General features: G+C 35.3%; 2 protein-coding genes across 3 annotated transcripts in view; one reads left to right on the top strand and one right to left on the bottom strand.

Annotated features, from left to right (window-relative positions):
• The window catches only part of gulp1a (GULP PTB domain containing engulfment adaptor 1a), a 161,516-nt gene that overhangs the window by 102,113 nt on the left and 32,913 nt on the right, over positions 1-26,490 (bottom strand). For both annotated transcript variants that reach the window (XM_052565218.1, XM_052565217.1), the window contains exon 2: positions 20,883-20,970. The gene's annotated coding sequence lies outside the window, so the exon portion shown is untranslated. The remainder of the gene's footprint in view (positions 1-20,882; positions 20,971-26,490) is intronic.
• calcrla (calcitonin receptor-like a) lies at positions 55-21,960 on the top strand. The gene is made up of 13 exons (XM_052565212.1): positions 55-281; positions 11,718-11,804; positions 13,024-13,177; positions 13,841-13,954; positions 14,556-14,668; positions 14,767-14,858; positions 14,942-15,068; positions 15,638-15,791; positions 15,875-15,935; positions 16,157-16,223; positions 16,522-16,740; positions 18,479-18,520; positions 19,541-21,960. The coding sequence occupies exons 2-13, from the start codon at positions 11,739-11,741 to the stop codon at positions 19,757-19,759; spliced, it is 1,428 nt and encodes a 475-aa protein (XP_052421172.1). The 5' UTR covers positions 55-281; positions 11,718-11,738; the 3' UTR covers positions 19,760-21,960.

The raw sequence follows: 26,490 nt of genomic DNA, 5'->3' as shown, positions 1-26,490 counted from the left end.
AAAGCAAACAGTATAATGAAAGCTCCAGTGTGCCATTGAGGCGGGGAAAACTGATGATGTAACAGGAAGCTACTACACTGAATATCTTCCAGCCTGACAGCCGTCGTCATTCACACTCTGAGCGTCTCGTGCGCTGTTTCATCTCGCGCGCTGATACTGCTACATTGTTTCATGCCATCGTGACGTCGCGAAGGAAAGTAATGACTGTTTGTGTTTTTAAATAAGAAGACGCGTTCGTTTCTATCTGAAAATCTCCAGAACACCTTGGATTTAATCTGCAGGTAAGGATATGCTTGATACTGATGAATGACTGGTGAATAATAAATATGGTCAGACAGAGAATTAATTTACCAAGTGCAGCTGGAGCCTCTCTTTTTGTCAAACAGGGTTCATGTCATGAAATAACAACTGCTGACTGAACGGACTCCAAGAATTCCAATGAATTAATGACAGCTTTAGACTAAAAAAAAGAATAATTAAATAAACGGCGGTTTTGTATGTTTGACTGTCGACGCTATTAAAGCGAAATAAAAAAAAATGTAATAACGGGTAGTTTGGCTCTTGTCTTAGTAATTTCATAACTCCGCTGAGATGCGATGTGTGAGTGACTATAATCAGTATTAGAATGATCACAACTGGATTGCATTTACAAATTGATCATAATTTTAATTTACAAACCGCTATATTTAAATCGTTCTTCCAATAAATTAATACATATTTGGTTTTTGATTTGAAATGTATGAGCAAGCAAAATCAACTTAAAGGTAATCAAAAAATGTTTGTTTGATTAGTTTAATATTTTCTGTAAAGAAAGTGTCTGCCTTGATATAAAATTAGTCAAACTTAAACTGAATTCGCTAGGAATTATTTTGAGGACCTCTAAATATTTTTATTTTCCATTCAGTCTTTGAACTGTAGCTCTTATTGTTGTACTTCATCATTATTCCAAAACCTTCCAGCCTACATCAGTGCCAGGAACTGAGAAGATAAAATACCAGTATCATGAAGTAACTATAGAGATACCAAGGTCTGTTGACACCTAACCTGACAGAAGGGGTCTGACAGTCTCTCCAAGGGGGAAGAACTGTGATAATTAGCCAACAGATAGTCTTGGTATTTGTGCTTTTTACACAACAGCTGCTTGTACATGATGAAATACTGTCAAGCAGATGAAGGAAAGAATGCTAAAATAATTTTGCTCATATGATGCAATGACACCATCTCTGATGCTCAATATCTTCAGAAGATCTTTCATGTGAAATTCTATCCCATTCCTGTTGCTTGACTCTTTAATCCCAAATGCAAGCATCAGTCATTTTTGCTGATATTCATGGTTACAGATCTTAAACTTTCAAATGTAAACCTTCAATTATGGTGTATAATTAATGCACAGTTTGTGCTATTGGCATGAATAATACCTTAAATCATGAGCAACTTGAGCAGACCTACTGTACAGAAGCAATTTAACCACCCAGAAATCTCCAGTAATGGCACAGAAGCATGGTAAAAACCACCCAGAATACCTTAGCAAAGGCATAGAGAAGCTCCGTCAACCAACCATAACATCCTAGAATCATGACAGTGAATTTTGCACAAACAAGCAGTCTCCAATATTGCTTATTTTCATAATCAGACCTATACATAGTTCTGAGGTATGAACAACTTGTGCTATGGATTCAGCTCCATCAGTTGCAAAATTAAAAGTTTAGTGACCGTCTTTAGGGAATGCTAGCTGGCAAGAGACCTAAAGAAAGAGGATTTGTTACTTAGAGCACGAAACGCTAATTAATCCTCACACAGAATATGTTAAAGAGCATAGATTATGTTTTTAAAAGGGAATCAATTATTTAGCTTCGCCGTTTGAGAGCCTTTTATGCGGATCTCAATGCAGAGCCCCAAAGCATGCATGTGTTTGTCAGGGTTGAGTGCAGCTTTCAAGGAGGATTTAATTTCAGTGGAACAAAGCTGTGTTCCTGGCCTGGCGACATTGCATTCAGTTACTGTGCCATTACCATGGTTCACCCCTTACCTCCGTCACGGAAACGTGGAGAGCAGACAGTAAACCATGCCAGAATGTTTTACTGCAAATATAGCTATCTCAATCCAGTCCTCAGTGTGAAAGCCTGCTCTAGAGCAATATACTTTACAGTCCCACTGGTTGGATTAATAGGATTTGTGCACACTGGTCATAATTAGATGCATGAGCTCAAAATACCCCTGAGCAATTGCAAAGTAAATGTTTTCTCTATCTCCACCGCAAGACAGGCCATGATATGTCTTGCATTTTTCATTAGCAGCAATGTCAGAGTACATCATTTCAATGTTTTGAATTGGTGAAAAAAAAAAAAATATTTACAATCAGGGGATTCAGTTTTTTTTCCATGAATTAAAAAGTCGGGTTAATAGGACCATTTCATTTCCTTTCTCCAGATTCATTAGGTTTTATGTGGGTTGAAGTGCGATATTATCACTTTGCATTAAACACAAAATCACAATTGATTCATTTGTAATGGGTAGAGCTGAAACAACGAATCGATTTAATCGATTAAAATCGATTATTAAAATAGTTGTCAACTAATTTAGTAATCGATTCGTCGCTAAATAAATTTTATTTGCCATAAGCGGCTCATTTCGTGCATATTTCAAATCTGCGGTGACCAAAGTGTGGCAGTAATGAGCCACCGGAGGTTTTACTCAGCCAGTACAGCAGGTGAAGTAGCGAATAGCCAATAGCTGGACTCGTTTTATGTCACGTGATCCCGAACAGCGTCTCTGCAGCATTCAGCGGGAAGTGGGAGTACTTTACTTTGAGCCTTCAAAATGAAGAGTAACCTGTAAACTCTGCACTACTGAACTGTTTAAGGGACCGTTCACATATCGTGTCTTTTGCGTGCTCAAGTTCGTTATTTCCTATGTAGGCGCGCAGTATGCACTCTCATAATGGAAGCGACGCGGTCGCGACACGCACGCGGTGCGATGCGCCCGTTTTTCCAGGCGCGTCCACACCGCATCCATTTATCCTTTGCTGAAATTTCCGGGTCTTCATGGAGAGGGCACGTAATGGAGAGAGCACGTCATGGTTGCTTAGCAAAGGCAGACGCCTCAGGGGCGCTTCTGCCCGAGCGCTTTGGAAAGAAGGAGAAAGCGGCGCGACTAGCGTTTTCCACGCGTTTTTAGGTGCGATATGTGAACGGCCCCTAAGAATTTTATTTGTGCAGATTCTCCAGTACAAGGTTGTTTGCAAATGTTTAATCGTAAAAGCTGATAACATTGCTTTTTAACAGTTAACATTTAAAGCTTTACAAACATGTTATGTGATCAGTTTGTCGTTTACCAGTTCATAATTCAGACTTGCAGCCTAATTATAACTGAATGAGAGAGGTAAATGTTTGAGTATATTTAAAATGCACTTCTTTTCTAAGTATTCACTGCTCTTTTTCACACAGCAGGTTTTTTGTGTGTGTCCCAATTTTTTTTTTTCTGGACAACCTTCTGATGGATTTTACTTTAAATTGTGAGTTCCATTCAGGTTTCATACCATTGGCACTTTTTTTCGAAGGATTGTTTACAATTGGTTAAAATCTCTTAAAAATCTATGCTGAATGATAAAGACCCTTTATTAATAATTTACTTGGGGAAAAAATGGAAAAAACTAAAATATAAGTACATAAACCGATTAATCGATTAATCGTAAAAATAATCGACAGATTAATCGATTATCAAAATAATCGTTAGTTGCAGCCCTAGTAATGGGCATTGAAATACTTGGTAAAAAATTATTGCTCGAAGTATAACCTTATGAAATGGCTTTGTCTGCTGTATTCACATGTAGTTTGACCTATATGCTGCTTCACATTTTTGTGGAAACCATGATACAAGAGATCCAGTTTCCTGCAGAGTTTAGCTCCAACGCTGATCAAACTAACCTACCTGTGATTTTCAAGTGGTCCTGAAGACACTGATGAGCATGATTAGGTGTGTTTGATTAGGGTTAGAGCTAACCTCTGCAGGAAAGTGAATCTCGCGAGCCAGATTTGAGGATCCCTGGGTTAATAAAAAATATTAAAGCTGCAATAGGTAACTTTTGTAAAAAATATATTTTTACATATTTGTTAAATCTGTCATTATGTCCTGACAGTAGAATATGAGACAGATAATCTGTGAAAAAAATCAAGCTCCTCTGGCTCCTCCCAATGGTCCTATTGCCATTTGCAGAAATGCATCGCTCCCGGTAAGAAACAACCAATCAGAGCTGCGGTCCGTAACTTTGTTTGTGTTCAAAATGTAGAAAAATGTATATAATAAGCGAGTACACCATGAATCCATTTTCCAAACCGTGTTTTTAGCTTGTCCTGAATCACTATGGTGCACATATAATAAGTGTTTATATTCTGACTATTTTAGATTGCTTCGGGGTTACCGCGGCGGAGTAACCCAGTACCTTTGTGATTCTTCAGACATAAACAGAGAGAAGTAGCTCCGGCTACGATGTTCTTCTGCAAGATGCAAGCAATTCTGTTTATTAACCTCTAGAGCGTCAAAAGTTACCGACTGCAGCTTTAAGCAGCTAAAACTGTATTTAATATTGATAATAATAAGAACCGTTATTAATAATTAATTAAGCACCAAATTTGTATATTAGAGTGAGTTCAAAAGGATCATGTGAAACTGAAGTCTAAAGTAATAGCTTCCGAAAGTTTTGTTCATCATAAGAATAGATATTTTAATATATATTAAAATCAAAGATCATATTTTACAGTATTACTGCTTTTACTGTATTTTTGATCAATTAATGTACCCTTCGTGAGCAGACACCTTAAAAAAATCCTTATTATTAACCTTTGATCAGTGTCTATATATTGACATACTGACAAAAAAAAAAAAAGTATTCGTTTGCGATTTTGAGTCAATAAATGTCCATTTTGTAAAATTGTATTTGGTATCATAAAATATTTGAAGTGAGGTCCACTGGGAAACTACACTGAAAATATTCTTATTTATAATCCTATAAGGAGGGAATATATATATATATATATACACACACAAAATATTTTACAAATATTTATATTTTTCCAATTCTAATCTTCACATAATATAATTTGTGTTAAAAATATTAACGGGGTTTTATATGAATTTTCCTATAGACACTGGCAGCCAGATTTGTCCTGCAGTATGATTAATCATGGCCAAACATGTCACTGATGACACTGAGTGAATGGGACTGTAGTATTGTTAAAATTGGACCCTGGAGATGATGGGATTGTGTGGGTTGCTGGACAGTGTAAATAATACACTAAACAAACTGCTGTTGGTGGATAGCGGCCTTAAGATTTACTGGCCTCCGCCACCACTCGCAGTGCGGGGGCTCCGGGCAACATATGTGGATGAATCAGAGCCCACCCACTTCCAAGTGGGTCAGTCTTGGGTCATCATGTGTCTGCCAAACACTTCCTCTAAAGTGGGATTACATTTTTCACCAAATGATTTAGGAGCACCAAGTGGAACAAGATCTTCCTCTTCTAATTTTAACATTTTCCTCTTTTCTTTGTCCCTTAATCTCTTGCTTTTGTTTGCTTCTCACGGAGCGTGGTAAAGGTGTCACCTGAGTTGCATAACTTATTGGACCGCAGCCTTTCGTGCTAAACCTGCAATGCCGCTCTCTCCTGTAAGCAGCAAAGTCAACTTTTATTTTCATAGCTCAGAGGAAACCTGGCCTGTTGGCCTGTAGAGGCAGAACTCTTCTGGTCCTGGGTTACGTTCTGAAGAGGAAGTGGTTTTAAATGTTAGACATAGAACTAGCTGTCTATACACAGCAGGATGTCTTTGGGGATCCTCTATAAACACATATTTTTGGAATATATTTGCATGTGTTTGGTCAGATTTCCTAGCAGTGAAGTAGAGGGAATTAGTTCATTTTGGTTACTGACCTCAGAATCCCAAAAGGGTCAAGGTTCTGTGAATGTGGTTTGAGAAAGTCCTAATTGTCTCTTCAGTTTGTTTATACATCCTAAAAATGCCATGTGAAATAAAAGGAGACCTAGTCCTTCTTTTTGATTCAGCGTAACAAGTCTGTTCATGCAGAATATGCAAAATAGGTCGTTTTGGATGCTTCATTAAATAAAAAAAAAACTTTCTTCTTTGCCAATCCTTCTACATAATTGTCTTTGATTTGGGTATCTATGCTACATGCTTAGTTGCAATATGCTGTCAGCTAAACATTGGAATATCTGAATCATGCCAGCTGATACCACTTTTTATATGCATTTTATCTAGTTGTTTAGCATCCAACTCACCAAAGTAAGTCTGAAAATCAAGTAACAACACAAACTAAATAAAAAATTTGATATTTATAATTTTGTAAACAGTGACAAATTTAGTGAACAGCTCAACCAGATGCCAAATGTCCTAAAATGCACCGGGGGTATATTTGTGTGAATTTCATTTTAATTTGTGCCGTCACTTGATCTGCCAATTTTCTTTGGTGAATGCTTCATTAAAGGAATATTTTACACCAAAAATGTATATTTGATGCAGATTTACTCCCCCTCAGGTCTTCTAAGATGTTGATGAGTTTGTTTCATCGTTAGGACAGTTTTTGAGAAAAATAGCATTATATCACTTGCTCAACAATGGATCCTATGCAATGAATGGGTGCCGTCAGAATGATATTCCAATCAGCTGATAAAAACATCACAATCTACACAACTGATGTATTGTGAAGAAAAAAATCATCATTAAGATGTTTGTTACTCCAAAGCATTGCTGTTCTGTTTAAAATATGAGCCCTATTGCTTGCAGTGAAAGCCATACTGTATGAATCAGGAGAGAAATATGCACGGGCGAAAACAATCCAGAACAACAAACAAATATGTTGGTGGATTCTGATGTGCAAAACAAATTTTAATTTTTGGGTGAACTAGCACTTTAAGCATCTGGTTGACCTGTTTAGTAAATTCGCCTATGCATAAAGATCATTTTCAAATTTTCCATCATGACATGTATCTGAATCCAGACACTCAAGACCAAGTTATGACAAACAGTGGAAACAGTTTAGGGGATTAATTATGGTTAGCTATGAATATGTATTTCATCTGCAGGTGTTATTCTGGAGCAGCTTGTGATGGCTTTATTTTTAAATGTGTATTTCTGTAACTATATATGCCACCCTGTTTTATTTCTGTTCTCCTTGGGGTGTTTGTATCAGTAGCCACACTGGAGGATAATGGTCGCCCCTGGGGTTCTGCATATTCAGCTGTACTAGGCAGGAAAGGGTGGTTCAACTTCACATTACCAAGCATCAACATTAGTAGATTTGTCCAGGTAGTTAGCTGCTGTATTTCAGAACAGCAATTTGCTTACCTGATTTGGCAGATGCTGGTGTAGCTTTCGGTCTGAATGAAACATTTATACTTTTTTTTGCTTAATCCTCAACTTTTTATATGCTGCTTTTCATACTCTCTGGCTCTATTTTAAGTTGGTATATTCATCAGGTTGTGTTACAGTGTATGGGTGTTTCACACCCTCTTTTGTAATATCCTGCAGCTATCTAGACGAACCTGACCCTCAGGATTACATAATCCCTCAAATTTGCACTGCATTAGCTGCTTTTGTTGAAACCATCATAACCTGACATTAAAATAACCTTATTACGTTTATTTCATAGAAAACAAATATGACAAGCTTGAATCTACTGTGGTTCTCAACTGTTTCTCAAAAATGGATCTCAGGTCTAAAATAAAAATAGGTAGATAGATAGATAGACAGACAGACAGAAATGTATGCATTTATATATATATATATATAAAATTCAGCTTTGTCGTCACAGGAATAAATTACATTTGAAATTATATTAATAGATAACAGTTGTTTTAAATTGATATAATATTTCACAATATAATTTTTTTACTGTATTTTTGATCAAATAAATGCAACTTTTGTGAGAAAAAAAAGTGTCATTTAACAACAAACACAACAAAAATACTCAGATTGGATTATATATGAGTTTACTTACAACATATATAAAAAACGGTATTTGGTAATAACTGTGATAAAAAAAAATTGTGCACATTACATTTTGAAATTGATTACATTTTTTTTTTTTTTTATAAAAAATACTTAAATCAACAAGAAAAGGCAGCTACTAACCATTGCATTACAGTACTGTTAGAGGATGTTAATGCACATGAATCTGATGATTCAGTTAATTTTTAAAAACAAAGACATACAAAAAAATTCTGAAGCTATTTACGGGCATCATAGCCATTCCTTCCTATAAAGCAGAACTAAAACCATTATATACATCATTACACATGTGATGGATGGTTGTGTAGGGGTGTGGAAGGGCACATGGATCAGACAAAGTAAGAGTTTGGCATTTTCTAATGGTCTGTTCTACAATCCACCCTCCTACTTAGGCCTTCTAAGACAATTCAGAGCAGCATTGCCAGTCGTGTTCCCCAGTATCTGCATGACTTCATTATGCTTCGCTTTGTAAAGCTCAACATCTGGTTGTGCCCAAGGCTAGCTGTGAGCCAATGTTGGCTTCATTTTCATGTACAGCTAATACACATCAGCTGCAACCAACAAAATGATAAAAAAAATCCACAAGAGTGGAATCACATGAAAGGATGGTTTGAGGGTTTGAGGTGCCCTGACAAAACAAAGGGGTGGAGTGAACGGGTGTAAAGGAGTGAACTTTGGGCTTTGGGCTGTTATGAGCAAATCAGATGGCAGGTTACAGCTGAGAATATTTGGTGCGAAGACAGCTGTTGCCCTTTAGTTTTTTTCTATGTATGTATGCATGACTCATATGGGCTACTTTTATGGTGTCCTTTTCAGAGCTTGGCAGCAGTGTATGGAGCTGTGTGGAATTTATCAAACACAGCAGCAATTTTTTGGGAACAAAATTAGGAGTAAATATTGACAGAATTTTCTTGGATTTCAATTCAATATATTTTAAGGTTCTTTATCTTGAGTGCACAGTTGCAGTGTTTACATATGCATCTATAAGGGAAAGGAGATTGAAATGACAAATTGTATGCAGGGCATATTTACATCTGTATGTGCCACTGGGTCGAGTATGTGGCTGAGCGATAAGTTTAATCGCTGCAGATCACATTGTGGAAATTCTGAGCAAGCTGGGGTTATTCTTAAAATAGAAAAAGGTAATTATGAATGCTCATGAGAAACTTGAACAGAAAGCAAACATCCTTTGGTCACTGTAGGATGTTTACAAGCTACAACTGCATGCCAAACAATAGCACTGATAAAGCACATAAATCTTACAAGTCCTGTGCCACTTTAGATTTGAGTGTTTTGTATAAATACAAGACTTCACGCGTGATCAATAAAAGTATGATACTGTACATGGTCTGGATTGAGTACCACAATGTCAAAATCTTAAATATTACTTGAGGAATAAAAGGAGATTGCCTTACCAACAAAGTGACCTTTTTGTACATCGATTGCAACTGTATTAAGGTAACACACCAGTGAAATAGTCTGGAACGCTCCGACATTTATCAGATTGCATGTTTGCAAGAAAATGTGTCATTTTCGCTTATATGAATAATGGCCCCAACAAGTGTTATTAAATTTTGTTATTGGATTTCCGTTTGTTGGATAAGTAAGGATGGAGATGACTGGTCATTACTCAGAGGAGTGTGCGTGCACTTACCCTAGATTATTTCCTGCTCATTCTGAATTGTTCTCCACGAGACATGAATGATTTAATGTCTGCAGTGACCACAATACAAATGAATTAGATCTAGGCACATTTTTAAGAATCTTAACATGTTCACCAGTACTGGTATGTACAGATCCTCTCATGACATACAGGGAAAATATTAGGAATAAAAATAAAGAAAATAGGTGTTTATTAAAACAAGGGCGTATGGAAGATGGGAGCAAGTATGATAATTGTAACCGAAAATGCTTTTAATTATTCTAACATCGAAAGCCAAAAAAGTTATCTTTATCTTATAACATAATTACAATGCACGCTTAGAACTGCTTAACTTTATCTGCCACTGTTGTGGACACTAATATATTTTTCATTGTAGTTTACTTAAAACTAGTGACAAATCAGTATAATGTGGCAAAGGTTATCCTAAAACGAGGAAACGAAGTAATAAAACAGTTATGGGAAAGAATTCTTCAAGTTCACAAGATTTTATTAATTATACACATGCAAAACAATCGGAGGACTATAAAACTACATGATGGTAATGCAAGCACACAAATATGAAAAATTCTGATTATTGACTATATTCTCCCCCAAACCAGTTTTGCACACTTTTACTGACAGAAAAAAAAAAAAAAAACGAATTAGAAATAGAATTAGGAATGCATCGGTACATATATTCTTCAATCCACTTTAATGTATGATAGGAAGTGGAAGTGCTGTTTCCTAATCCATTTAAACAGTCTAATAGTGGTGCAAGTATATGTAAGCATGTGTGTACCCAAAATATTTTTTTTATGAATTTCAGATTATATAGGCTACACTTCATTATATTTTACAGTGTGTTATTGCATTCAGAAAGTTAACACAACCTCTTGAAAACAGCTATAATGCAAAACAAAGGCTATTTTTTATTTATTTTAAAGTACAAAGTACAAACTGAACTTGCTCCATCTCGCCACATCCGAATTTATCTGTGTCAAATTCAAGTCGTTAAAATGACCATAACACGCATCCAGTTTCATGTGCTTGCACTCAAAGGTTTCATCGGCAAGGGAAAACACTGCTGTTTGCTCAAGCACCATGATCAACAGAAGATAAAAGAGTGTGGATATCAGTAGAGGACAGATATCAGCACGACCAGCCAGCCTTCAGAGTGGCTCACAAAGGCTCTATCCTACATGTTTATTCCCTCAAATGGAAAAATAAACACCATTACTTCAGCTGCAGCCAATGACGCAGCTACGAGCAGTGGTCCTTGAGATCCGCTGGTGCTGTTTCATGATATGCTGCATTGTGGGCAACATTACAACTCGCTCTTACCATCTGTTTCTAATTTGCAATACCCCCCTTTGCTTTCCCTCTACACTCCTGAAAGAGTGTGACCCAATATGAGCAGTGTAAGTCCAAACAGACCTGAAGACATGCCATAACTTCCATGTGAGCACTCAAGGGACATTGTTTGGTAATATCAGGCAACGTTTCTTCACATCAGCTACTCTTTGTTACGCAATATTTTCTATTGCATATGAGGGTCCCTCATTGACTAAACTGTTCTTTGTGAACTGGGAGTTGAAGAAACTGCACAATCTAGGTTAAAGGGTTTGCTCGACCTGGCTAGAATCACAAAATATCCATTCTACGCAGGACTGAGCAGTGAATATTCAAGCTGTATTTACAATGGCTTGATATAATTGAGCAAAAATGTGAATTATTTGAATAATTTCATTTTCACCATTAAACTAAGGATTTGTCATAGGGTTCATTTACCCATTAGACACAGGGCATTTGATGTGTATTGGTTCAAACTATCTATTTAAGTGAACTGATTCCAGCTTGATAAGTGTTAGAAGAACTGAAGTAACCATCAGATAATACAAATTTGTATTCTGTGCATGTGTGTCTGTATGTTTCAGTGTAGGTGTATGTTTGCAATAAGCTAGAAATGAAGACAAGTACTTCTGTTTTTGTCAATAGCATCATAAGAGCCCTTAGAACTGTGCACAGTGTTTTATTGACATTGCCTTCCTTGCAGGTTGAGAGTGGGTCATTGCAAATGCCAAAGATGATGACAGCTAGCTGCTGGACGATCTGTCTGTTTCTGCTGGGATCTGTCACTAAGGTAAAAGATTATATGCAACATCTTTTTTTATTAAAATGTTTCAGATGCTGTAGTTTTTACATATAGAGTGGTGCAGTAATAATTATTTTTGAAGGCCAGCCCCTTGCATGTTCCAGCAACATAAAAACAATAGGATTTCATTGGCTTTCAGATTATTGCAGGAAATCCGTTCTGTGACCAATAAAAGTGTATCATTCTTATGCGTTTTGTTCAACATGATAATCTTCACTAATAAATGTCACCATCATTAAGCTTCAGACAACTCTTTCAGTCTTTATAAAAAAAAAAAAACGTTACTAATGAGTCAATGAGATTACCTGTTTGGTTTATAGTTAACTAATTAAAAGTAAAACTAAAATTAAACTCATATTAAGAATTAAATTACCCAAAGTAAACATTAACTGAATATTTGGACCCACTTTATATTAAGTGGCCTTAACTACTATGTACTTACAATTTAATTAATAATTTAGTACAATGTACTTATTGTGTACATACATGTTTTTAAATTGTACTTATATTTAAAAAAACTACTACATGTAATTACATCTGTATTTAATTTCTGTAATTACATTTATAATTACACTGCTGACCCATACTTTACACCTTAACCCACCCTTAAACTTACCCATACCTCCAACCCTCTCCCTAACCTTACCCCTATCCCACCTCAATAGCAGCAAAAGTGTTTTACAATACAATATGAACACAATTTTTTAATTTAAGTACATAGTAGTTAAGGCCACCTAATATAAAGTTGGCTCGATTATTTAATATATAATAAATAATAATTGCTTTGGTTGATGATATAACCGTTCCCGACTGTCAAAATTCAAAAGTTCCGAAATTTTTTCTCGCAGCTAGAATTGTCTGAATTGTGAGATTCTTGATATTATATATATATATATATATATATATATATATAATCAAGAATCTCACAATTCAGACAATTCTAGCTGCGAGAAAAAATTTCGGAACTTTTGAATTTTGACAGTCGGGAACGGTTATATCATCAACCAAATTCTATATATATATATATATATATATATATATATATATATATATATATATATATATATATATATATATATATAGAATAACTACATGTGGTATTTATTTTTCATTTAGCTGATTAAGATGATTGTTTGTGAAAATCAAATTGTTTGTGAAATCAGTCTGTTCTCAGGCAGGACTTTCCTAATGTGCCTGTTGTTTGTAGTTCATTGTTCTAGCCAGTCCTGAGGTAAACGAAAGCCAGCAACAACATCCTCAAAATGTGTACCACGACATTGGTGTTACCAGAAACAAGATTGTGACGGCACAGTTCGAGTGCTATCAGAAGATCATGAAGGACAGCGGTCAAGACAGAAGAGGTAGATACTTTACATATTGGAGTTGTTACAAGACAGAGATCAAGTTATATTATTCTGAATCCTGACAATGTGCAGTTTTCATGTTACTTTACAGATATTCATTCTGCAGTTATAGATTTGATGCTACTGGTGACACAGAAATGACACACAGCAGTTTCAAGCCAGTTCCTTCTAGCCAAATAGCCATAACAATTTTCTACTCATATTTTACAGCAAGCACGCACATGTGTCATGCTAAAATAACAATAACAATTCAATCTGATTTTCAATAAGCCTCCCGTAGACTATGTATTGCCAGCGTTGACAGTAGTTTTTGTCATCCTGTCTAATTAGTACAGCAAGAACACACAAAGCCTCAGGTGGCTCATATTCATTCTGTTAGGAAGAGTGCATTTGGCCCCACTGAGTGGCAGGACAGCTGTGAAATATTAGCTCTGTTCCAAAACCTAGTAGACTTCCTTCTAAGCATTCTAAACAAGACACAACAATAACTGATTTGGAGTGCTTTTCGTAGGGTACAGCTCACCTATAGCTGACAGGGTACTGGTTCTGGAACAGGCTGGCAGGACTAAGAATAGTGATCATGAAAACAGGAAGTTGCAGTTTCCCATTCTCCACAGAAACCATTTTTTGGGGCATTTATTTTTATTTTTTTATATCTAGTTGGCCCGGCATGCAACATGACCTGGGATGGATGGTTGTGTTGGGAGGACACAGAGGCCGGCATAACATCTGAGCAACACTGCCCTGACTATTTCCATGATTTTGACCCTACAGGTAAATATATTCAATTTATAAGGTTTAGTGTAAGTGCTTTCTACTCATCTGCCAAATACACATACATTATTGTTAATTCTTTCACTCCATTATCCCTCACTATCAAATCATGCTAAATCCATACGCTAAATGGCTGTTAAAACTTTGATATGACTTATTTTCTGCCCTGAAGTAATGTGAATGGATGAGCATGTTTTACATTTTCAAAATGTAATACATTTGGCAGTAAAGCTATTAATTACTTTAATAGTTTTTAACTTTAAATATTAAGGGCTTAGAAACATAGCAGAAAATAATCTAATTCTATTTCTTTTTTTTCCAATACATTTTGTAAATTTCACTTTCTAAAATTAATCGTAAAAAATTGCTTGGGAAAATATCTATATTACACTAGCTATTATTTTTTTTTTTTTTTTTTTTTTTTTTTACAATTTTAACATATAAAACCAATAAATACAAGACAGGAGTATTATGACATACAGTACCATATCTCAAGATGTTGCTAAAAGTTGACAAACTAATGAATCTTTCCACCATCTCTACACTCCATATTGATGCTTCTCTTAGTAGCACGTTTAGGTTTACTTCTGTTTCTTTGCAGAAATGGTCACCAAAATATGTACAGAAAGCGGGCACTGGTTCTTGCATCCTGAGAGTAATCGCACATGGACAAATTTCACCAGATGTAATTTGCACACTACTGAAGGACGCAGGGTATGATCACGAACACTATAAACACTTGCGAATATAAACACACATTTGAATTGGCTTGCAGAATAAACACTTCATGACTATTGTTTGTGTGACTGCAGACTGCAATGAATTTGTTCTACTTGGCGCTAATTGGTCATGGGCTCTCTTTAACATCTTTGTTCATCTCGCTAAGCATATTCTTTCATTTCAAGTAAGTGCAAATGTCTCTTTCACTATGTATTCAAGTTTTAATGGTTTATAACAATTATTTTGCTGTCGTTTTTGTGCCTATAGGAGTTTGAGCTGCCAGAGAATTACCCTGCACAAAAACCTCTTCTTTTCCTTTGTATTAAACTCCATCAACACTATCATTTGGTTAACAGGAGTGGCAAACAACCAAGAACTAGTTCAGGAAAATCCAGTAAGTGGCGTTTATTGACAGTAACTTATAATTTTTTACTCACCTGTATATTACTCGCTTTTTCTTTGCAAAAGCGAGTTCATAATTTAGACTTTTTTTTCACGGAACTGTGAGTTTATATCTTGCAATTGCTAGTTATGAACTGGTAATTGCGAGTTTACAATTCCTCTTTTTACAAAAAAAGAAAAAAAAGAAAAGTATTTGGTTTAATGTTTTTTGTTTCCATCATGGAAATTATGAGTTTATGAATCAAGAATCTCACAATTCAGACAATTCTAGTATTGAGAAAAATTTTGAAGGGAGAACTCAGAACCGTTATAAAGTTGCACATACATTACTGTTTAATCTTGCAGCAATAAAAAGCCTACATACATTTTTTTTTTAATTAAAGGGGGACATATTTGAATACAAATTTTGCAAGTATTGCCATACAATGCAGATTAACCTGTTGGAACAAAAGGGTGAATAAATAAATGACAGTATTTTCATTTTTCTTTGATCATTTAAACGCATTACAGCATGTCACCAATCTGCCGTGCAAATCATTTTTAAATGTCGCTTCTCTTCAGATCAGCTGCAAAGTATCCCAGTTTATCCATCTCTACATCTTTGGATGCAACTACTTCTGGATGCTTTGTGAAGGGATTTACTTACACACACTCATTGTTGTGGCAGTTTTTGCTGAAAAACAGCATTTAATGTGGTATTACCTTCTTGGATGGGGTGAGTTTTTGAATAAACAGTTATTTACAGCATTAATTGCATAAACTAAATCTAAAATCTTTCAATCTCTATCGGTTTTACAGGTTTCCCTCTTATACCCGCTACAATACATGCCGTAGCCAGAAGTTATTACTACAATGATAAGTGAGTATTCTTGGTATGCAGTTTTAAATTACATTTATCATTATTTTGGTTAATGTAGGATATCACAGTGAGATTAGTTTTTGTCATTTGTACTCTTATAAGCAACACTCAAGATTCTTACCTAAATCCATGTGAAGTAAAATAATTATTGTACAAAATAATACTCCTGTTTAAGCATCCATATCAATGGCTTGGCTAATCCTTTTCTTCCCAATCCGCAGTTGTTGGATCAGCTCAAGTACTTCTCTGCTATACATTATTCATGGCCCTATCTGTGCAGCACTGCTGGTAAGACATCTGGATGTTTTTGTCCTTTTTCGTTTTCTAAACACATCTTTTTGTGCAAGATTAATTATAATCTTTTCGTATTATTTGCACAAATTACATCCATAAGTTTGTACTTGCCAATCTGAGTTTGGCCGAGCACAATGTTTATATGTATCAGGACATTAAAAAGAACACTAGGATCCTAAACTAGTTTGAGGTTACTGTACCTACATCTCACAGAAACTCTCTTCTGACATCTGCCAGCCAGCTGGGATCTTTTTGGGATTGTGTTTGCCATTCATCTTGCCTGTCCTTCCAGGTGAACTTGTTTTTTCTGCTGAACATCGTACGAGTTCTCATCACCAAACTGAAAGTAACGCATCAAGCAGAGTCTAGTCTGTATATGAAAGCTGTCCGAGCCACGCTCATTCTGGTTCCACTGCTGGGCATCCAGTACGTTCTCCTCCCGTACAAACCTGGGGGACGCGTGTCTTCTGAAATCTATGACTACATCATGCATATCCTAATGCATTATCAGGTAAGCAGTCAAATCAGTCTCCATGTAATCTTACGGATACGTTCATCATTACGGATACTCATCAAGGCTGCATTTATTTGACTAAATATACAGTAAAAACATTAATATTATGAAATATTATTAGAACTGAAGATATCTGCTTTCTATTCAAATATATTATCAAATGTTGTTTCTTTTTCCCTGTGATGACTTTCAGCATCATTACTTCAGTCTTCAGTGTAACATACTCCTTCAGAATTCATTTAATGTGCTGAATTAAAGCTCAAGAAACATTTCTCATTATTATAGATTTCCAAAACAGTTGTGCTGCTAAATATTTTTGTAATACTTTCTTTGCAGGATTGATGAATAGAGGTTTAAAAGAAGAGCATTTAACTGACATAGAAGTCTTTTGTAAATGTATTCACCGTCTCTTGATAAATTTAATTAATCTTTGCTGAATAAAGGTATTATTTTCTTTAAAAGAAAAAGATTATGATAAAACCACAGAAAGGTCTAAAAATTTAGTTAGCAAAGAGAAAAACCTTATTCTGAAGAAAAGAAAACTTAAAAATTAATAAAATAAAAACTAGATAAAAAAAAATGTATCACCTAAATTGTTATACAGTATACATAATGGAACAAATATATAAAATGGGGGGGGGGGGGGTAATCTGTTATTTCCTCTAGTGATCTTTTGTAAAGTGTTATGTTTTGCCACTGGAGTTCTGAAACTTTAAGCTGATTAGATAAAAATCTGAAATTAGCTAAATTTTCCACTAAAGCAAAAAAATCAGTAGAACAAGATGTTTTCTTTAGCTGATGGTTTATGTTTCATGTCACTTATATCAGAAAGTGTCTGAATATCATTCTCAACATTGGAAACCAATATTTTTTAATTGCAAACTTGAAATATTTGCCAATGCCAAACGTTTACTTGTACTTTCCACTTGTTGGGTGTTTGATTTTAACCAAATTGATTTTCTATTTATTATTACTACAAGATATGATTTCCCAATCTCTTTGTCTTTTTGCCTGGCAAAAGATTAACAGCCTATAATTAAGTTTACTTTGCCATTAGTGACTTAAAAAGCTTGTAAAACAAATGACATCAATGTCCTGCGGCTCTGTAGATTAGCCACAGAGGAAAACTCGTCACTTTAGAAATCCTGCTGTTAATTATTCTCCCTCATTGTGTTCCTAAACGGTTCTGTGTTTGTTTGTTTTTTGGCTTGTGGTAAACAAAAGAACAGTTTTCACCCAAGCCTTTTCAAGTGCAAGTCGTTATTCACGGATATTTCTAATCTTAATTGTGCTGTACTGAAAAAATAACAGCAAATAACAAAAGAAACAACCTTTTTTGGGGGTGAACTATTTATTTGCAGAAGTAGCTGTTAGGATCAGTTCACTTGCCTCATAAAAGCCTGACTCCTGAACATTTATATTGAGATGGGTAGGTGTTCAGCAGCAAGAAAAGAATCATTTGTAGTCTGCTGTGAGAAGCCTTGGACAGCTGGTACTGCTAGACCTAGCTGAGTCGGCACAATGAATAATGCAACAAAACAGGCTTGTCATCCCAAATGACTCTCTGTGCACATCAAGAGCACTCGCTCTGGCAAAATGTGTCAAAACACAAGAGAGAACCGTCCTCAACATCATCCAGGAAATGATTAGTCGAGAGCTTGCGATATAGCAGATTATAGTTTAGCAGTGCAAGATAGCAGTTTATTGCTCACATGCATTTCTGATTTATTTTTAGGGACTGTTGGTAGCCACAATCTTCTGCTTTTTCAACGGAGAGGTAAGTGTTTACCCAGCTGAAATGAAACATTTCCTGTTTATCTGCAAGGAATTATGGCTTGTGCAACATCCTTTTCCTTGAAAGCAAAGCTCAGATATGGAGATTTTGTACTGGCTGTTTAAATCTTAAAAACATTGGCAGATGTCCACATGTACCGATACGAATGCCTGACTCAGAGGGAACCTGTCCAAATAATTTTCTTTTTGCATTGAGCTGTTTTAGAGGCACTGTGGTATAAGGCATGCAGAAGCTATTACGGATAATATTACCAGTCCAGCAGTTAATACAGCCTACATGCTTTAATGGATAGCTGGTCAGTATGACGATATACTATATGTGTCAGCTGAAAGACAGTTTGCTATTTGTTTTCAAACTGTATAAGGAAAATCTAAATCGAATATATAAGAAAGTACATGTGACAATACATTTTTTGCTATATATTTTGAATTTTGGTGACTTAATTTGTCATCAATTTGTCACTAATTAAGTAAAGTATCGCTTGGTTTGTGTACAAGAGAAAACAAATAAAATAGAAATAGTATAGTAATTATTTTAATTTAAAAAAATGCAAAAAATATGCATGACCATATGGTTATTTAAGCAACAGCCAGTGTTATTTTTACAGTGTCACTGAAATACAATTATAGATGTTTGAATCATTTTTTATTTTATACATTCTAATTTTGGTTAAGGTTTTATTAATTTTGTAGCGTTTGTAATTCATATTCTTGTAATAATATTTTATTTTAGTTTTAGACAATTTTAGTAAAAAGTTAAACTAAATGAGAAATGTTACCTTGGCCTACCTAGCTACCTATGATAATCAACTATTACTATGAAATAAATCTTATGATTTATGATCATTACAGCCTCTCCAAAAGGGAGATGTTTTGTTTTTGTTTAGTTTTTTGGAAAGAGTGAATTGTTAATGGCTCAGACCGAGAAGATAATGGATTATTCATGCTCCATGATGAGTGATTTCTGTTGACTCAGCAGATCATCTGTCCGTATCTTCCTCAGGTCCAAGCAGTTTTGAGAAGGCACTGGAATCAGTACCGCATACAGTTTGGAAGCGCCATCACACAATCTGATGCTCTGAGATCTGCGTCGTACACAGCGTCCTCCATTACAGAGGTCCAGGGCTGTTACAGCATCGATGGCCACACAGAACACTTGAATGGCAAAAACTGCCATGACATTGACAACAGCACCTTAAAACCAGAGAATCCCTTTGCCTGATGCCGCTGAACATGGCAGTATGCCGCAAAACAAAAACAACAACAAAAAACTGTTGACTACAGCGACGGCTGTCACACGGCTGAATTGGACCATTTTACTCATAATTCACTGCTCATTCTATCTGAAGGGTGGAGAAAAGGCATTTCTCCTCAAATTTACACTGAAAAACATTTTGCTACCTTCATTTAATGTTAAATGGACAAATATAAACATTACTGGCCCTGTCTTTGTACTTTGCAGTATTTTAGTTTGCTCGATGGCTGTGCGCAGTTGAATCAATATTCAGCTCTTTTCTCAGATTTCACCTGTAATGCATTTCTTTGTCTTATATTTGACCCGTAATATAAAAATGAATAATATATCTATAATCCAAATCATGACCACACTAATGAGAAACGTATATTTTTTACTAAAAGACAAAACTATATGTATGTTGAAAGATTTTTTTTTTTTAAATATATATATATATTTGTTAATCTGGACAAAAACTAAATGGAATATTAAAGATTTTGTATTTTTTCTTATGCTCAATTTTGGTCGAAATTAAATCTGTTATTTGACTCAAGTCACAGGTATAATAAATCATAAACATGTACTTTAGGGAACCCTAAAAATGACACTGGAGATTTGACCATAATTTATGTAACATTAAGGTTTAATAAGAACTCATCGTATATGAAAACAAGCCTACCACTTTATTTAAGTTGTATTTCTCTAATTTTATACTTCGTTTTTCACAGTTAAATTTATACTGCACTTGCCACATTTTCAGTGTATTATTTGATTTCATTTTTCTTGTAGTGTTTAGTCATGTACATTTCTTTTAATACATGGCTTTTGTTAAATAATAAGATACAATAACCCACTACCTAGAGTGTTACTCTGCAACTTTTCCTAACATGGTTGGAGTGTTTGAGATATTGCTCTTGTGTCAAAGGCAGGGGTTCCTTTCAGCCACTCTATCTAAATTCAGTTACATTCCATATTATTTGAATAATGTGCCCAGTGTTTGTCACAGCATTACCTAAACTCACCCCATTTTTGATTTTTTTTAAGTCTATATTAGAGGTTTTCATAATGTCTAAAGGGATAGTTCACCCAAAAATGAACTTTACTTACTTACCTTCATGATGATCCAGACTAGTACTGTATGTAGAATCAAGGAGAATTTTCAATGCCCCTCTTTCAATAATAGCTCAATGTGGCCACATCTGTCAAAAAAAAAAAAAAAAATGTATCCATATTTGACTCATGCACTATATTCTAAGTTCTCAAAAGTCATACAATATTTAATTTGCAATGCGAGTCAGAAGTGCAATGCATTATTAACTGTGAGTTAAATTATTATTTTGGATCAGTTTTGTTCAGGAAGCCAATTTATGTGGCTCACAAATACATATGTGAAAAACCTTGCATATTTTTGGGCGAACTATTCAATTAATTCCTACTTTTGTCCATATGCATATTTTAACCGTGCAAAAAGAATTGTTGGCAATGCTACACATGCGGGAAAGTGCTTATATTAATTATGTAAATATTATATTCTTAGCTGTAATCACATTTGAATATTTTATAGGGGTGTGCATAATATCGCTTTGTACTGCAGACATAATGTGTGTGCATTTCTTCCACCCTAAACAGGAACATAACTCATTCTGGGTTCAGAACAAATCAGTATTAATATTGCAAATCATGGCACTTCACAGCATGCAAACAGATGCCAATCATACAGACACTGTATCATTTCATCAGGTTTTCATCATCAGACTCCGCTAAATATTCTTTTCCTTGAATGTCATTTATTTTTGAATGTGTGCCAATTACTGTTGCTTATAATGCTTCCTAATGTTTTTCTGTCGTGTTGTTTGTGATCATTTGTGTGTTTTAGTGAAAACAAAACACTCACTGCAGGACGGTTTCATACGTTTCATGCACACATTTGCTGCTTGTTTTTTGACCTGGTATTTAAGGTTGTACTTTGTGTGAAAGTAAATTTTGCTTTCAAACTTGTTATCAGAATAGTTGTATTGTGCATATGCCTCGCCTAAATTCAACCACTTCAGATGCTCTTTTTCTGTATGAATATGATTCGTCTTTTGTTCTCTTGAGGTGTATCTGTGCAACATTTATTTCATAAATTGCGGGGAGTGTTGCAATCATGTATATCGTATTATTCTGTAATTATAGATGATTATTTCAAATGTCCTGTTTGCATATGAATGTGTGTTTCATTAAAAGCACTGGGGTGGGGATGAGACATTGGTCGAAACTTAAAAGCACATCAAAGGTTCCACTATTCTCCTTGAAGGGGATTGAAGTCAGTTTACTTAAATTCCTAGGGCAATCTAACGACGTCCTCTCACAAATTCATGTTCAAAATCAAACATGCCCTTTAACTGTCTTCAGTCAAGTGCATTTTTGAAAAGGTGGCTTAAGTACAAGGACACACAAATACTAAAGCCAATACTTCTAGATGACCACTGCTCTGTAAAATAGGGTAAGAGAAAATCTAACAACTGTAATGTTACATATCAATCAATAAAATATATTTTTGCCTATTACATTTTTTTAAACACATTTTAGATTTATATTAAAGGATCTTAGCCAAGTTACTAAAAAAAAGGACATTTTGCTCAAACTCTGGCCATCCAAGACATAGATGGGTTTCTTTATCAAAACAGAATTAGAGCAATTTAGCATTACATCAGTGGATCCTCTGCAGTGAATGGGTGCTGTCAAAATGTCATTAATTAATTACAATAATCCATGCAACTCCATGTTCATCAAATAACATCTTGGGAAGTGAAAAACTTTGTGTTTCTAGGCTGTTTAAGCGGTCACTTTTGTTTCAAAACACCAGCCCATAATTCATAATAATGCTTCCTTTAGTGAAAAAGACCATACACCCTGTTTTCTCACATCAAAATTCACCAACATATTTGTTCAGAACAGTTTTGGGATGTTGTTTGCTTGTAAATGGTGCTTGATCTGTGCATATTTCTCTCCTGATTCAGAATTGACGAAAGCCATATTATGGATAGAGGACTTAGCCAGAAGGAATGGTTTGAGGTTGAAAAAGTCTTGCTTTTCGCTTCACAATACATTAACTGCCGGATTGGAGTCATGTGGGTTGTGGATTATTGCGATGATTTTATCAGCTTTTTGGTCTCTCATTCTGACGGCACCCATTCACTGCAGAGGATCCAATGGTGAGCAAGCAAAGAAATTCCAAATCTGTTCTGACATATATATATATATATATATATATATATATATATATATGTGTGTGTGTGTGTGTGTGTGTGTGTGTGTGTGTGTGTGTGTGTGTGTGTGTGTGTGTGTGTGTGTGTATATATATATATATATATATATATGTGTGTGTGTTTGTGTGTTTGTGTGTGTGTATATATATATATATATATATATATATATATATATATATATATATATATACACACACACACACACACACACACACACACACACACACACACACACACACACACACACACACACATATATATATATATATATATATATATATATATATATATATATATATATATATATATAAAACATGATATACCTGCTTCATTGTGGAATTCCTACCTGCTAGTGTAAATTGACAAAAGTAAATGTCTGGACTGCATGTCATCTGATATTTATGAGAAGTAAAGGGTATCATACTGTGAGTAAAGACTACAAAAAAGTTCTACCAAGGAAGTATTGGCCCACCAGATGTTTCCTCTGACATGCCGCAGTACAGGATCAAATTGAGAACATATGTTGTCCACCATCTTGGAAAGCATTAAGTAAACAGGGCAATCCCAGAGAGTCTTTACAAGACTTGAATGGAAAACAAACTGTGAAACAGTTGTATGACAGACTGAAACAGAAAAAAACTGCCTTTGGGACATGGGGCCATCATGTATAATTCAGTCTGAAATGTTGTATTTTGACGCCAGTTTTCCTTTAGCTTGAACACTGAAGAGAATGTGTTCACGTGAAGGAGGGGTTTCATTTATTCTGTTCTAACTCAAAAGAACATGGTCAGCTTTCTGGCTTAAAGATGAAATCTCCCTCAACACATATCATTGTGTGTAACCAGAGGGAAAGTCCACTGAAACTGAGGGCTGGTGAAACAGGTGGGCTAACATGCAAAAGCACTTGACAAACAGGAGATAAGCATTCATTCCTCTGCCCACATGAATGTGTGTTGACCGTATGTTCTGCTTTATCCAAGATTTTCAACAGTGCCCTGCGTCATTGCCTTGAATAAATAGCACACATCTGTATTCAGGGAGATACGGCAGGCGAGATGAGGCAGTTCTGCCAGGTGAGGAATGCAGTTATGATGAGACTGGAACATTTTTCCAAAAACCTTCATAGTTTTTAGGTTAAAAACAAAGTTAGCGTATTAAAAATGTCAATTAGTAATCTTAAAGAAAATAAAATGGTATGAAGAGTAAGTCACCATAATTTGTCTTTGTACTGAACCCGAAGCTCAAAACCTCTGCCTAAGATCACATTTTCTATTTCTAGGAAGAAAAAAAATAAAATGGTAAATTATCATTTTTATTTTTTGAAAATTGGTTTCACACAAGCAGGAATCATAATATTTCATAAAGGTCAATTAGCTGTAACAAATAATTTCCATGTGCTTAATATGCTTTGTACTATGCTCAATCAGAGTCTATTCCAAATGTATTTTGTGGGCATCTTATGCAGTTTCTGAAATCAATGCCAAAGACAAGGATATACAGAAAATGTCGGATGGAAAGGGCTAAATTATAAAAGACTAAATCCAGCTCCAGCTCTCTGGGGAGACTTTGCATATCACACACACAGACCTCAAATGATGTTGCTTTAGTACATGAGGGATGGAATAGGAGCGGCTTTATTAAACAATATATTTCAATATCTATACAAAAACAACAGTATTATACAACACCATTTTTTTTAAAGGCTAACTAAATACAATAAACAGTTTAGGTTTACAGAACCAGTAAAACGTGCTGGTAATATTTCACTACAAAATCCTAAGAAAAACTAATTGCAAATAGACATTGCTTACAGTAAAGGCATTTTCCATTTTCAGGCCAAAATCAAATGAATGGAAATTAATGTTCAAATAGTAACCAAACACATTACAGTAAACCACATTCACACAAGCAAAAAAAAAAAAGTGTTTGTAAAAACCTTCATACTTCACCTGATCTAGTAGCAACCCGTGAGAATATATTCCAATTTATCTCTAAATGGTTTAATCTATATTTGCCCTAATTAATCAACCAACTGTCTGTATATTAACATCTTGACTCTCTGATAATGGAGATGCAACAACATTAGAATTTGTGTTTGAAGAATACAGTTAGCCCTAAATGACCTAAAAAACAGGCAAGCCAGACTAATGGAATATAACACAGGGTGGAGGCCGCCCGAGGCCAATGTCACCTGCATTTAGCTTCAAAATCTGAAGAAAACATGCTTTACACCAATTCCAACACCAGTTCACAAATGGGTGAGTAACACTCCCTCTCATCCTTTCATCCTCACACATTCATGTGCCTGGGGAAAATCATGAGCGAAGCACAGCGAATGGAACACGTACATAGAAAAGCCTATTCTTCCAGTTGTTTATTTCACTCATTCCACATAAATCTTACATCGCCAAAAATAATTGTATTGCTGAAATGATTGCACATTTACTTGATCATAATCATGACAAAAACAACATTCACGGTTAAATGAAACGCACATGGGACAAGCATTACGTAAAAATCTGCTTTAGTTATATTCACTAGCGTGGATATTTGCCATCTAAATATCCAATAAGAGCATTCAGATCATTTCTATGGGCAATATTCTGATTGATGGCATAACTTTCATTACAGCGTAACATTATTCAGAGAATGACAATTAAAGAGACTCCAAAAAAGACCCTAAAGGGACATCTATGAGAACATCCTGGGTAGGAAATTGCAGTTTAGATGCACTGTTAAACTTTGAACTAGCATTAACCTGCTGACATATGGCCAAGCTAAATACATGACTTCATGAGAAACTTGGATGATAGAGGACCACTACATCCAAGAAAAAAAGAGGAAAAATAAGAATAAATAATAATAAATAATTCAGGATCACTGAATTCAGACAAATTGTTTGACTTCATGGTACATATACTGGGGTCCTGAACCCCACCACAGCCTGTGACACAGTGACCTGGGCAGCACAGATTTGTTTTTTCTGGAAACAAAGGAGCCAAACTTGTGTTTGTTCTATCTAATCAAGCCTTTTCTTTGATAGCACAGGAAATGGGCAGACGGCAGAGTCTTTACTCAAAGAAAACAATCACTACAACCATCCAGACTGCACTGGTTCCTCCTCAGGAATGCTACCAGGATTTTATGGGAGTCGACTGTTTACTCGTACAATTTCCAGTTATCTGTAAAGTAAACAAGGCATATCTGAGTAAAAGCTTCTTTCATGGGAATAGGGTACTGTGGTGCTTTTGATGTGATAATGTAGAGTTATATCACTTGTTCTACTTCGAAAAACACACTGTTTTCAAGCAGGGCTAATCTGATACGCTCCTGGGGCCCTAAACAAAAAGTCTTTGGGATTTTGAATTGTTCTTTGCACTTCATTGTGGAGTTTGGGACATCCAGACTTTTTTTTTAATTTTTTTTTAAGCGTTTTAAATACCTTAAAATGTGTTATTTCACAGTCTC

This window comes from Carassius gibelio, chromosome B9 (genome assembly GCF_023724105.1).
Source record: "Carassius gibelio isolate Cgi1373 ecotype wild population from Czech Republic chromosome B9, carGib1.2-hapl.c, whole genome shotgun sequence".
Taxonomy (NCBI): Eukaryota; Metazoa; Chordata; class Actinopteri; order Cypriniformes; family Cyprinidae; genus Carassius; species Carassius gibelio.
This window is presented reverse-complemented; position numbering and strand designations above follow the sequence as displayed.

Coding starts and splice junctions, on each gene's coding strand:
- calcrla (XM_052565212.1), top strand. CDS start 11,739: ATGCCAAAGATGATGACAGCTAGCTGCTGGACGATCTGTCTGTTTCTG. Junction 16,224..16,521: donor CTATCTGTGCAGCACTGCTG/GTAAGACATCTG, acceptor CTGTCCTTCCAG/GTGAACTTGTTTTTTCTGCT. Junction 18,521..19,540: donor TCTGCTTTTTCAACGGAGAG/GTAAGTGTTTAC, acceptor TATCTTCCTCAG/GTCCAAGCAGTTTTGAGAAG.